This window comes from Mytilus trossulus, chromosome 14 (assembly GCF_036588685.1).
Source record: "Mytilus trossulus isolate FHL-02 chromosome 14, PNRI_Mtr1.1.1.hap1, whole genome shotgun sequence".
NCBI classification, from domain to species: Eukaryota; Metazoa; Mollusca; class Bivalvia; order Mytilida; family Mytilidae; genus Mytilus; species Mytilus trossulus.
Genome location: NC_086386.1, coordinates 67,416,786 through 67,432,200, shown reverse-complemented (window position 1 = coordinate 67,432,200; position 15,415 = coordinate 67,416,786). Strand labels below are relative to the sequence as shown.

Genomic DNA, 15,415 nt, shown 5'->3' with positions numbered 1-15,415 from the left:
TTATCTTTCTTTGTCCAGAATCAACTTAAATCTTTGTTATATACAATATACAATGTATATTCACTTTTTACTACCAACTGATAAATTTAAATAATCTTTACCATTCAGTGATAACAAGCAGTTTTTTTACATCTTAATATTTTATGATGTATTTAAATGAGTAGTAATTGTTGCAAACTCCATTAGAATATTTTAATTGAAATTAGTTTTGGAATAAGGGAAAGGGGGATGTGATTAAAAAATTGGGTTCAATTTTTCTCATTTGAAATTTCATAAATAAAAAGAAAATTTCTTCAAACATTTTTTTGAGAGGATTAATATTCAACAGCATAGTGAATTGCTCTAAGAGAAAACAAAATTTTAAGTTCATTTGAATACATTCATTCTGTGTCAGAAACCTATGCTGTGTCAACTATTTAATCACAATCCAAATTTAGAGCGGAATCCAGCTTGAATGTTGTGTCTATACTTGCCCCAACCGTTCAGGGTTCAACCTCTGCGGTCGTATAAAGCTACGCCCTGCGGAGCATCTGGTTTTTATTAGTACCTGTTTCCCTGTGATGAGAGTTGTAACTCGGAACTTTAACAATGGAAATTTAAAACTGAATAGATTTTTCAGTCCACACTTTCTAAAGAAAAAACTTAAAAATCCAAGAGTACTGTCACAAAAAATGGAAAATGGCCCTAGCCTGCAGTTCAGTGGTACACAATCAAGATTTCAAAAAATATTGTAGTTGTTGTGAAATGACAGAATTCAGTTGAGTTTTAGATAATTAGCTATCAACTTTAATCAAATGTTTAGATTTAGAAGATGCAGATCTCTTCCATTGGTCCAAGTTGAATCCTAAACTAAGGAAATGAAATTACATAAACAACAATTGATTTCAATATTGTCAATCTTTCTACATGTTCTAGCTGTTCTCTTTTTCATTCTTCATATGAAAACTATCAAAAGATACCCCCCCCCCCCTTTCCAAAAACATAATTAAATAGAAACAAGGGCCGTATTTCCCCTCAGAGCTATTCAGCTCTTTGATTTTTAATGCGTATGGTCCAGAGACAAATATTTTAAGCATATTGAATTCACGAAGATAAACCTTCGAAAAGTGGAGGAACGATCGAATATCTAGTGACATATTTTAGAAAATTTATTTTGACACGATTTAGTGAGGGGTGGGGTAATACCTTTTTATGTTAACCTGTTTTTGCCTTTTTAAAGTGGTGTTTACTGTTATTTGAGATAAATTTGAACTGTGAACTGTTTTCAATCTACTGTCTGTTATCTGTTCTGTTAAAATTTGCAATGTTGTTAACTTTTTTTTAAATGGGACTCATGTTACATGTTATTTGACACTTCAAGTGTTCACTGGTTTTTTTTTACATAATTTGTCTCTGTGAACTGTGTTATTTACAAGAATTTTAAGATTCACACTAACCACATTAAATTTGCTGTCCATTTCTTTCTTTATGGTGCTTCTTCAAAGGTGTAACATAAACAGCACATTTGTAACTTGTCCAAAAAATTATGATTTATTGAAAGGCTATTTTATTTTTTGCTTTGACGTCTTACAGCTAGGCATCAAAGAAAAAAATATAATAGCCTTTCAAGAAGTCATAATTATTTGGACTTAAATATTACTGTCTTTGGAGATCTTTGAGATTTGTAATCCTTGATAAAATTGAGAATGGAAATGGGAAATGTCTAAGAAGATCCAAGAAGCAACAACCCGACATAAAAGTAGAAAACAGCTCATGGCAAAACAAAAACGAGTCTTCGACACAATTAGAGAATCCTACGACAGGAGGAGGCTGAATCTGACTTATAAGATAGCAATCATTTAACTTCAAGCAAGAAGGGGGTAACTAGTTCATATAAAATGGACTTTACAATTAAGTCCGAAACAATGAATCAAATTTAGAAAATAAAATCAAAACGTATATGGCTGATGTTCCAAACTTGGGACAGGTAAAGCAAATGTGGCGATGTTTACAATGTTTTGTGAGATATCAGGCCTCTCCCTATACTTCTAACCCATGATAGTACTTTGTAATAGAAATCAGTAATCTTTTCAATTCCCTTTTATAAAAGCTTATAAGCTACCAGTCGTATGAATACACCGAGATGTACTAATAATGTTAAGACCCTACAGTAATAACTCTGTCTGCCACACTTTCCTTTTTTGCACGTTTACCCAAGTTTGCTACGACTGACTGAAATAAAACGTAAACACAACAATGTACATAACCAGAGGAAGCCTCCCTTTTGATTTTAAAGCATTTTCGATAATTCATGTCTGAAAAATTGGACTATTGCTGTTGATGCCTCTTATGACGTAGTCATTTTTCTAGGAGTCAATCACTCCGTCTGCCTTTCAGTCCGTTCAATTGTCTGTCCATGTGTCCAGCAAAGAAGAAATGATAGTTGTGTGCAACCTGAAAGTTTATCAACTGTATTAATAGATTCCTTATGGCTAGGCATGTCTGCCACTTTGGGCAGTGGTTCTGAACATATTGAAGGTGTCCATTTCCCCTTTTCATTGCTTTTGTGTTTATTTTTGGGGAAAAGTGCAGATTAAAGTTGGTGTTCACTGTTATCAGCATTTTAAATTTGTTGTTATTCAACTGTTTTTGTCAAAATTGAGGTGTTGTTAACCTGTAAACAGACCCCTTATTGTCCCTCTCTTTAGTGGCTATAAAATCGGCAGCCTGTAATTCAGTGGTTGTCTTTTGTTGCTGTGTATCATATTTGTTTTTCGTTCATTATTTTGTTCGTAAATTAGGCCTTTAGTGTATATGAATTATTATGTGCACCATGTTTCTGGAACCATTTGTTTAGTGTTAATTTTACAAGTTTGACTAGTCTTGTTAGAGGACCGCTCGACAGGCCGACGGTGCAATGGTCCGACGTTTTAATAGTCCGACATATACAACCAGGTATGATATAGACTAATCACAGGCACAAGACGTTCTACCTGGGTTTTGGAGACGCAACAGTCCTGACTTTTCCAAAACTGAATTCCAGTTGTTGTTCCACAGATAAACTCCATGTTTACATCAAAATGCTTTCAATATCTTTTCTATAAAAATATAATTTCTTGTTTTAATAAATCGTTGTTAGATATTTATTAAAGTTATCATGAAATCGAATACAGTAGCAGACAAGTATGCCGCGGATACCCCTTTCTTTTGTTTATTCTTTTTGTATAATTTTCATAATAAAATATTCTTTCATATTTTAAACCTATATTTTAGTTATTTAAACTACTTTGAAATTTCACACTTTTCAAGTGAAATACTTGAACGGTGCATGGTGTGCGTTACAAAGTTGGTGATGCAAGCACAGAAGGTATCAACAATAATGTCAATGTTCTTTTCTTTGTGTGAGTTGAAAGTTCCTATGAAAAGAGCGTACTGTGGATTCATTTATTTTCGTGCGTACCAATAAGGGAAAACTTGCATGTTCGTGGATATTTAATTTCGTGGTTTTGATGCAGTCTACATAAAAGCCTATAGCAAATTTCTCATTCGTAGAACACTTAATTTCGTGGTTCACCTGTAACCACGAAATCCTTGAAAATTGGTATCCAACGAAATTTAATGAATCAACAGTATTTAAAAGACTCTGCTGCCCTTTTCTATTATATCTCTAAAATGGGTGCTAGGGTCATTATTTGAAATCGCAGAGGCAGAGTTTAAATGTACAACGGTTTCAAATACCAGAAAAAACCGACAGAGAATTCATGCTATATACTGGCGATGTTGGAGGAAAGAGTGCATGGCCAATATACAAACAAATGTATTCAACATGGATGATCAAGCACCTAATATAGCTATTCGCAGGCTTGTACACATACACACGAAGAAGACAGTCTGGTTATAAGAAATTATACAATATTAGAGACTTTGTGGAGTGCAATTCAACAAGACCCAAGCGTCCCAATAAAGCGGGTATACAAAACAACTTTGCTAGAAATGTCGCACAAGGAGGCGGAGATCGAGAACATATTCTCGAATTTCACAGAGTCCGTTCCACAATGCCACACACTTGACTAGCTTACCCGCAATACCTCAAGATATTGACGAAGTTTTTATCCACGGGCATTAGAAACGGACATGGTCGGGAGATAGATGTCTGTTTTCTGATTAATTGTTGTGCATATCAATCTGTAGCAATTGGAGAGGAATTATTTTGCTTTCCATTCCTAGCAAAGTCCTGTGTCACATCACCCTACAGAGGTTAAAGAAAGAAGTTAATAAGTTACTAAGAGACGAACAGGCCGGTTTCAGACAAGAGAGATCATGTATTGACCAAATTGCCACATTAAGAATCAGCATTGAGCAAACCATTGAATGGCAGACATCCCTATACTTAACATTTGTAGATTTCGAGAGGGCCTTTGATAGTATAGACCATCAAGTACTATGGAACATCCTTAGACATTATGGAATACCCGAAAAAAAAATCATATCCGTCATCAAACAGCTCTATGACGGTTTGACATGTCAAGTGAGCCATGCAGAGACTCTGACAGATCCATTTCAAGAGGAGGAATCTACGTCATTACGCAGGGTGTCGGCGATTGAAATTGGACCACCATCTTGTCGCTTCAAAGTAAGAATTTTACTTATTATGCCAGTTATATGAGGGTTATGATTATACAAAATAGTCCACCAAAGACTATATAAAGTAAGAAAATAAATGAGCCATCGCTCAATATAATTGGTTATCACAATTTTGCATACACTTCGATACCAGTTTTAGGAATTGGGTCAAACATGCAGGATATCGGCAAAATTTTTCATAAGATTATCAAGAACCGCCTACTGTACCAACAAAGGAACATGTCTGATTTTTTTATTGTACTCTGGAAAATACTTGGTACTCACAAATATCCGTCATTATGGCCGAAGAACGTCTTATTTCAAAAAAATTGAAAAATGATGTCGGCAACACATCAAATATCGAAGGATGTTGGGGACACATCATATACTATTTTAAACACATATGTTATTCAACATGTGAGTGACTAGATCTTATCTCTTATTTTTTCAGATAAAACTAATGGTCAGGAAAAGACGCAAATCAAACTCAAATTTGTGCAGGCGGAAACGATCGCGAATACAACCTGATGTTGACCAGCCGACCAGATCGCCCACTAAATCGCCATCCGTAATAAAATTAAAACCATGATCCTCATTTGTCATCAAAATAAAAACGCCTGCTAAAAATATTAAGTTTCACCCAATGTCAATTACCGTAGGAATTTCAACAATACCGCCAGTAGACTTGAGCAAAGGTCATGATAGAGGACCAACAGGTTCATGCATACGATTGTTCAATCCACCATTTTTTTTCGTAAAATGACCTGTACCAAGTCAGGAAAATAGTCATGGTTATATAATAGTTCGTTTCTGTGTTTGTTTCATTTTAATGTTATATTTTTGTTGTGTCGTAGTTTTCCTCTTATAATTGATGCGTTTCTCTCAGTTTTAGGTTGTAACCAAAATTTGTTTTTAATTCTCGATTTATGAATTTCGAACAGCGGTATACAACTGTTCCCTTTATTAAACACCCGGTAGATGCACGGCAGGTTGAAATGTCATACATATATAAAGTATCAAAAATACTTGATCCAATAATTTACCCATGTGGAACCCCTGGCTTCACTGAAACGAAATCAGATTTTCACCTTCGAAAACTTTTTTTTTTCGGAATATTTACAAAAATTGAATCCTGAAATTGAGTGTATGAAATGGAAGCAATCAAGGATTAATAATCCTGGATTTTATTTTCGTATCTATATAATGGTTGATAAAATCATAGGACAATTACATTGTTAATATTATTAGTGTGTCCCCGACATCCTTCGATATTCGATGTGTTGCCGACATCCTTTTACCATTTTTTAAAAATAAGACGTTTTTCGGTCATAATGACGGATATTTGTGAGTACCAAGTATTTTTCCGAGTACAATTACGAATCGGACATGTTCATTTATTCGTAAATTAGGCGGTTCTTGATAATCAAGATGTTGTTATGAAAATTTGTGTCGATATCCTGCATGTTTGACCTAATTCTAAAATCTTGTATCGAAGTGTTTGCAAAATTGAGATAACCAATAATATTGAGCGATGGCTCATTTATTTTCTTACTTTATATAGTCTTTGGTGGACTATTTTATATAATCATAACCATCATATAACTGGCATAATAAGTAAAATTCTTACCTTGAAGCGACAAGGTGGTGGTCCAATTTCAATCGCAGACACCCTGCGTGATGACGTAGATTCCTCCCCTTACATTTCCTGTATCAACATCGCCATGAAGATTCACAAAAGCAAGCAGCCAACCTTGAAACAACTGCAAAACAAGAAGGACTATACATAAATGCAAAAAAGACAAAATCCGTGATGGTAAACACAAACCAACTTAACAAAACCAAAGTAAGAGATGCTGAAATTGAAGATGTCCGTGAATTTACATATCTTGGAAGTGTAATCAGTACATCAGGTGGGACAGATGAAGACATCCAATCAAGAAAAAGAAAAGCTCAACAAGCCTTTGCTATCCTAAAACCAGTCTGGAGGAGCAAAGCGCTCAGAACGAACACCAAATTCAGGATCTTCCACTCAAACGTAAAATCTGTTTTTCTCTATGGGTCAGAAACTTGGAGACTGACAGCTGCATCAACAAAAACATTACAAGTTTTCATGAACAGGTGCCTAAGAAACATCATTGGAATCAAGTGGCTAAACACAATCAGCAACAAAGAGTTATGGAAAAGGACAAGACAAGAACCAATAGAAAGAATGATAACAACAAGAAGATGGAAATGGATTGGACACACTTTACGTAAAAGCAACACAAATGTAACAAGACAGGCACTAGATTGGAATCCCCAAGGCCATCGTAAAAGAGGACGACCAAAATTCACCTGGCGCAGAGATTTAACATCTGATCTCCAGAAAATTGGGAAAACATGGGGTGACGCAAAGAAACTAGCCAAGGACAGGAAAAGATGGAAAGGTACTGTACGCCTATGTCCCCCATGGGACGAAGTGGATTAAGTCAAAGTAAGTCATATTTATCTTTATCTATTGGGACATTTATTCCTTTCACGGATTTGGCTATACTTTTTGGACCTTTTGGATTATAGCTCTTCATCGTTTATATAAGCTTTGGATTTCAAATATTTTGGCAACGAGCATCACTGAAGAGACATGTATTGTCGAAATGCGCATCTGGTGCAGGAAAATTGGTACCGTTTATCTTATTATGGTCATTTATTTCATTGTTTCTAGGCCAAGGAGCCGGCCGGTCATATTGTGCAGTAACAACTTCTGAGCTGAAAAAACTCACGTAACGGTCTATGGAAGAAGCGAATCGATTTTTTACATTTTTGTGAAGAAAGAAAGATTTCTTAGTAAGTAATGGCCTAATATTCTCCAAACAGAGTACCATTAATATAAACATAACAATCGTCTGCCTGCATTTGTTTCATAAATTGTGTAATATAGTTACAAGTTTGTTGTATCATAATACGAGAAAATAGATATGTTGATTAAATGACACATAAATGCACAATTTATCATTTGCAGATGTACATAATCAGTTAATATGATCATCATATGATATCATGTAACAAATTTCGTGGAATACAAATTTGATGATTTTAATTTTTTTTTAAACAAAATTACCTATAATTCCACAATACAGCTATATTTCATAATATGAATGCGATATTTTTCTCAGATAAAATAAATACGATAACAAGTCACAATGTATGTCAAGAAAACCTGAAACATAATTTACAATAATAGGTCATGCCAGGTGTAATGTTATAGGCCAAATATTACTAAAATTTCATACCTGTAATAAAATTCACGCTCACATCACTGGGGTAAAGCTGATGACCGTAACTGCATTCACGGTCATCCCAAGAGGTCAGCTGAAAAATTAGGTCAGTATTTGTATTGTCTGTTAAGGTGTTTCTACATCATTTTCTTTACAAAGCATACATTGGTACGATGTAAATTTATAAAAGATTCACACGGAAGTCACAAATCTCTACCGAGGAACGTGTATAGAACGGGAAATTGGATTTGAAAAAATCGCTAAGATGACCGTAAATCATCTTTAAAATATTTTCAAGATGACCGTAACATATAATAAGGATGACCGTGATTGGTGAAATGATGACCGTAATTTCGAAAGGATGACCGTAACTTTCATAGTATATTAACCGTCATTTTTAAGAAATATCCGTATTTGTATTGCCTTTTTTGTATCAAATAATTAATCGTGTTGGTGTAAGACGTATTTATAAGACAACATTATCATAAAGGTAGACAAAAATAAGACGTGCTTCAAATACATGGTTCGTCATATGTAGCATCCAACTACAAGCCAAAATATTTTTTTTATTTCTGAGATTCCTATTAACTTTATATAATAAATACAGCTTTTTAAAAATGCCAAAAAGACAATGGATGTACAGCCAAATGGCCCATTTATATTATATAGTTTCAACTACCATTGCAGATGTTAGTTTTTTTTTATTTCAGATACGTACATGTGTTATAAATTTTCCACTTGCAAGTTCACCTCATCTAATGTAGAAAAATCAAGATTTTATTCTGCTCCTCTGGAACCATACACTGGGATGGGCTCAATTACCGGATATTGATAATGTTAAAGTCAGGAAGATGGCCATTGTTATATTATTGTTCGTTTATGTGTGTGTTGCATTTTAACGTTGAGTCGTTTGTGTTTTCTCTTATTTTTGAGATATTGAGATAAGACGTGGCACGGTACTTGTCTATCCCAAATTCATGTATTTGGTTTTCATGTTATATTTGTTATTCTCGTGGTGTTTTGTCTGATGCTTGGTCCGTTTCTGTGTGTGTTACGTTTAGGTGTTATGTCGTTGTTCTCCTCTTATATTAATGCGTTTCCCTCGGTTTTAGTTTGTTACCCCGATTTTGTTTTTTGTCCATGGATTTATGAGTTTTGAACAGCGGTATACTACTGTTGCCTTTATTTAAAGGTTCATCTGAGGGAATTGAAAAATATGGCCGTTTTTACACACACATGTCTATTACGAGAACAGACAAACTGATGCATCTAGGAACGTATTAAGGATTATGTACCCTTGTGTTGCTTCAATGCTAAACATATGGAAATTTTATAGAAATTCCACAGCCTTTATCCTTTTTCTATCATATATGGCAATTTGATGAACGATAGATATAGGATTATTGCATGCAGTGCTAGCATTGACTTCATTAAAACAAGTTTATTAATGTAGTAATTGGTTAGAACAAATAAAAAAATTTGACCAAATCAAGTACAGCTTTTTAGGTGCGCTCGACTTTAGTTACTCTGCACGAGGTATTTTGAAATTTACAGGTTGGTTAGAACTTTTTGTAAAAAATAAACACTAGCACATTATAGAAAAGCAAGTGAGTAATCTATGTTTCAAATTTTATAACAGAAATCTCTTTATTAAAGGCTGTGAATTTTCTATAAAAATCTTGGTTAATTTGCCACAAAGTACTCTTTTCCAATTAAATGCAATGCAACAGTAAATAATAATGCTTTGCATCAAGTATATGTTTAAAATGGACTGTAAATATTATTCATTATATCTGTAGTTTTGATACAATTGATGTTTTAAAAAAAAAATCGTACAAAAATGGCTACAGAAGGGTACATAAACCTTAAAGCATGGCAGGACCTTTAGATATGTAAAAGTTATATAAAGTCTATGTTTGAGAGAAAAAAAAAACTAACTTACCTGTTTTTTTAGTGGCATTTTTTTTTTTAAATATGCAGAAGATAGCAAAATAAACAGACATACGAGTTTCATTTGAAACGGTCCACTCAGTTACACAGTTAAAATCACCTATTGTTTGCAGTGTCTATTGTCTCTAGTGTCCATTTAAATCAAAACTACTCACAACATCGATTATACTATTTACTATAATTTTCATATAAACTCAAAATACGCCAAATAGTTAAAAAGAACTAACTGCGACAAACTCAACAAAAACAATGCATACAAATATGGATATTTCTTCAGTTCAATTGACGGTCATCCTTTTAAATTTAGTCATTCTTTATAAATTACGGTCATCCTTAAGAATTTACGGTCATCTTTTAACCAATTACGGTCAACCTTGTTATGAATCGCTAATCCTGTTACGGTCATCTCGATTACGATTTACGGTCATCCTAGCGAATTTTTCAAATCCAAATTACCGTTTTATACACGTTCCTCGGTAGAGATTTGCGACTTCCGTGTGAATCTTTTATAAATTTACATCGTATCAAGGTATGCTTTGTAAAGAAAATGATGTAGAAACACCTTAACAGACAATAAAAATACTGACCTAATTTTTCAGCTGACCTCTTGGGATGACCGTGAATGCAGTTACGGTCATCAGCTTTACCCCAGTGCAAATGTACTAATCATGTCGAAAAAACTATCGTTGACAGTGTTAACAACTCGATCATATGGTTATACCGTGTAATTCTATTTTCAGTGATGATGTAGAACCGGAATTCAAATCTGGCTACTGGAAATAATATATCGACCTATTTGATTCTATTATAAGTAATACTGTAAATATCTACACAGGGCTAAGAAAAAGACATATAATTTCTTTAAAAAAAAACCAAGTCCTATTCAATCCAATGTGGTTCTCAATTACACCTGGTTGTTGATTATATTTGAACATATTTGTACGACGGTGGACGCCTATAACATTTAAGTTTTATAAACTGTCTCCTTCAATCTCTATAGCATTCACATATCAAATATTACATATTTTATGCCTAAATTGAAAATGTCGATCTTGACACCTCGAACATGTGAACACTATATATAATTTAAACCTTAGTGACTCTCAGCTTCAGAAATGAGTGTGGCATTGAACTCATCCCATTATCCAGAGAAATACTATAAAGACAAACCTTTTAGAGCAATGAATATTTAACACTTCCGTTATTGCTTGCCGGAATTACCTGTAAAATGGCGCACATGAAGTTCAGATTTATTTTTAGGCGCAAATTAAAGATTATAATTTTCAAAAATTGGCGCAAATGCAATGCGTCCGATAAAGAATGTAGCTGCTTGTGGATACTAATTTTAACCTGTTCTTCACTATTTTGTACATTCTAGGATATATGAAAGGATATCTTCACAATTCAAAATAAACCATATAACATTTGTTGTACTCTGTTTGACACTTATATTTTTTTGAAAATATTTGGAGCTTCATGGAAAACTTTTCCCGTATGTTGTATCTGCATTTTTACGATATTTGTATTAGACAATATCGCTATTTGATATAAGAAACGCTTTTTATCAATTCAAACGCATAATAAAAGGTGTACTTGAAAAAGTCCATTTGTAAACGTGATTAAACCAATACCTTTATTTATTTACTTGTTTTACGGAAATCATTGGTAGCAGTTTCACTGCATGCAATAATCCTTTACCCATTAATCACCGAACTGTGTTGAACGGCAAACGATTTAATGGCTTCTAAGGTCAAGACATTGGTCACGTGATAAAAGGTCAGAGTTTACGATTTTTGGTAAACGTGCACGCCTCGTGGTTTTTGGACTCGTATTGTCTTATTTGTACTCGTACATTGATAAAAACCAAAGAGTTCAATTCTAGATTGAATAAGCTTCCTTATTTTATATAATTATCATTAAAAAGTGTTGTAAAAATGTTATATATTCACGAGTGAAGTGAAACTTTTTTTCGGAAAATTTGCGTAGGTCCACGGCAAATCCTTTATAATTCCTCAGGTAACGTGTTGAGGGGTATAAAATATGAAGTAAAACCATTTTTTGCTTCTTATTATACTTTATCAGATCACAAAAACCCCGGATACGCAATTGTGTCAGATTATTCGTTGCGAAGCGGAGATCAAAGGGAGATAACTCGGTACGCGCATCGTAGGATATTGCAAGTTCACAACAGTAAATTCGAGTAAAATTAATGATTGCAGATATATTTCGACAATTTCTTCAGTAAATTTTCAATATTCCATGTTCCTCTACTGTTGTTACATTAAAATAGTCATGGGAAGGTTGAATATGACATTTTTTTTCAAGTACTTACAGGTTATTGAACACTTCCAAAGAAGAAAATTCTGAACTTGGACTTATTGTATTTTCTCAAACACCCTTTTGGTAGATAGAAGGATACAAGAGGGGTTTATCAGTTGTCAGTAGAACCTGTGTTACAATAGAATTGAACTTTTCATTGCATGAAAGCAAACTGAATATGGAAACAAAGGAAATATAGTCTTTAAAATTGTGAACATTTATACTTTTGAATGAAAATAATATGAATTTGCAGTGGACAGAAGTACATGTACAATGCTTGTTTTATTGTACCTCCTTTGAGATACAGTGGTGGATCCCAGGGGTTCTGGTGACCTCCTCTTTTATGGAAGATTAATGCATTTGAAATCAGGGATCATATAGTTAACTCTCCTTTTTATCCTTGGTTGAGAATACCACCACTTATGTTTAAAATTGTCTGGATTCACCCTGAGATAAGAACCTTTATAAGATGTACAAGTTATGTTGCTTGCCTTAATCAAGAGAAAATATCTGAACCCAAAGAACCAGAAAGGGATTTAGAACATAATAATCAACACAAAGATAACTGAGCAAAAGCTGTATTGCAACCTGATATCATGCAGTTCTCATCATAATTCCTATTATAATTTATATGTATTATTTCAAATTTTGCTTTATTTTTCTTCTTCTTATATTTGAAATCAATAGTCCTGCAACCAACTGTTGAGTGCATTCAATTAAATTATTGATTGAATAATAAGCTATAAAGCTGACCAGTAAATAAAGTTTGAAAATGCTTTGTTGAAATACAATAGTGGTATTATATCATAAAATATACTGAATCAACTTCAAATTTAATTCAAATTCATACTTACCTGCTCTAAAATGCATAATCAATTGAAAAACAAAAACCTGAGAACACTACAATGTATAACATAGAGATTGCACGGCCACTTCCCATGTTATAGTAGTCATAGACAAAAATAAAACTGACTTAAATTAAGTATGTTAATGTTTTTTTGTAAAAAGGACAACAATAAGATATTTATTATTCTGATATCAGAAATAATCTCATAGTATCAATTAAGAATGTCAGTTCTTTTAATTGAGATAATCAATTTAATCACATTATTTACTTTTATAAAAAAAACTCATGATATTATCTGTATTTACAATCATGGACTATATAAAAGCTTGTCAACATCTCACTTACTTCAAATGCTTTTAAAATTAACCTGTTAGTACTAAAATAAAAGAGATGTGGTATAAGATAAGATAAGATATTTTATTCCAATTAAAAAAGGCCATGAAGAGCAAAGTAATGTGTTACAATGATTTATATAATTGACACAATAATGTTGATATAAATCAGATAAACATGAATATAACCAACTCCATTCTTAGATTTTAAACCACAGCCAGACCAGGGCCACACATATATTAGAAAAAAAGGGTATAACAATTATATCTTCTATTATCATGATTATTAAACAGGCAAATATTCTCAAAGTCTTAATTAAAACAATATCTGTACTGTATTTATAGTTTTATGAGTGCAAAACATTTATTTTAAATTGCAACATTTTTCAATATCTCTAGATTTTCTTGAATATGCCAATTAAATTTTGCACTTGTGCTAAACATTTCAAATTTTTTAAAACTTATTATACTGTCATTTAATTCTTTTCTTTAAAAGTTATAAAGGGGAAACTGACATTTAAATATGGTATAATTGCCAATAAGATAACAGTCTAGAAACTTATCACCAGAGTCCAAGTACCTGTTAGCAGTGACAGTTAAATTACAAGTCACTTTACATACATCAACAATGAATACATTCCATTGTTTTCAGGCAAATGAGGAAAATAAGAGTACCAATAGCTTTTGTCTTACTATATGTACAAGAGAATAATAGAAATGATAATATAAATAAGGAATAATCAGAGACAAAAAAGACAGGACTTAGCCATTGGACTATATGTAAAGTATTCCCTTACTAATCCTTGGAGGAGCTGCTGTATACTTTATAGAAAAAAATATGTTGAGGATTTGGCCCCATCAATCAGGATTTTAGACATTTAATACATAATAATGTCAATTGCAATCTGCTCTATTTGTTCCAATGTATAATGAGTATAAAATTTTATACCTAGGGTGGGAATTAAATGTCTTAAATCCATGCATGTTTATTTACTCTATTGTTCTTTGTGTACATAAAATGTACATGTATATGAAATATATCAAATGCGAAAAAAAATGCTGTATGTAAATATGGTAATTTGTAAACATCACATTACACCCTCACTATTTAAAGACCTAGTAAAGGAAGTCCCTGCACCTCGCTAGACCAGTTTCTTAGACAAGATGTTTTATATAACTCTTGAAAGTATAACACGATAAAGGTTATTGCTAAGTATATATGTAACATCGACGTGCAATTAAGGTAAAGCAAACTGTCAAACATAAACAATCTACCACGTGTTTCCTCGGCTGTACTTGAATTCAAAACGACCCATCAGGCCTTATTTACACGAATTTTTGCTAAAGCAGACAGCTAAATATGTCTGTTTACCTTATGAGGTCTGTAAAGAATGGATTTGGTGGTATGACTTGTGTATGCATGGAAATATAATGAAGAAAACATTGATTTTTACCGTAACTTTTGAATACACAACATTCCCAAGGTATCCCCACAAAACACATGGCTACTTTGTAACGATGGCTGGTAACGTATAGCCACTTTCTAACGGCAAATCTAATTGGATGATCTCCAAAGATCAATAATAAAATTGCTAATAAATGATTGGATATGAAATTGTGTCAGATTATAAATAGAGGAAAAAATGTAAACATTGAAATCCGCCATTTTGACGTAGGAAACAAACTAATTTTCAATCTTCGATTAAAGGACATTGCGCACATTGCCAGCGTATCATGCATAACCAGTCCAACAAAAAAAGAACCCGTATGTAAAATGTTTACGCCCACAAACAGCGCCACCTATAATTTTTTCTACGGCATCTTTGAGAACGATGTCGCATTCTGTAGTAAATTAAAACATTAAATTAACTAAAACATAGAAAAGTAAGTGTAAAACACAAATTGAAAGATATATTTGCAGATGACTGTATATGCATGATACGCTGGCAATGTGCGCAATGTCCTTTAATCCAAGACTGAAAATTAGTTTGTTTCCTACGTCAAGATGGCGGATTTCAATGTTTACATTTTTTCACCTATTTATAATCTGACAGAATCTCGTATCCAATCATTTATTAGCAATTTTATTATTGATCTTTGAAGATCATCCA

General features: G+C 33.0%; 1 protein-coding gene across 1 annotated transcript; it reads left to right on the top strand.

The window, feature by feature from the left end:
* Positions 1 to 3,805: 3,805 nt before the first annotated feature.
* Positions 3,806 to 5,191, top strand: LOC134697999 (uncharacterized). Its single transcript, XM_063560287.1, has 3 exons — positions 3,806 to 3,873; positions 4,207 to 4,612; positions 5,054 to 5,191. The coding sequence occupies exons 1-3, from the start codon at positions 3,806 to 3,808 to the stop codon at positions 5,189 to 5,191; spliced, it is 612 nt and encodes a 203-aa protein (XP_063416357.1).
* Positions 5,192 to 15,415: the final 10,224 nt, after the last annotated feature.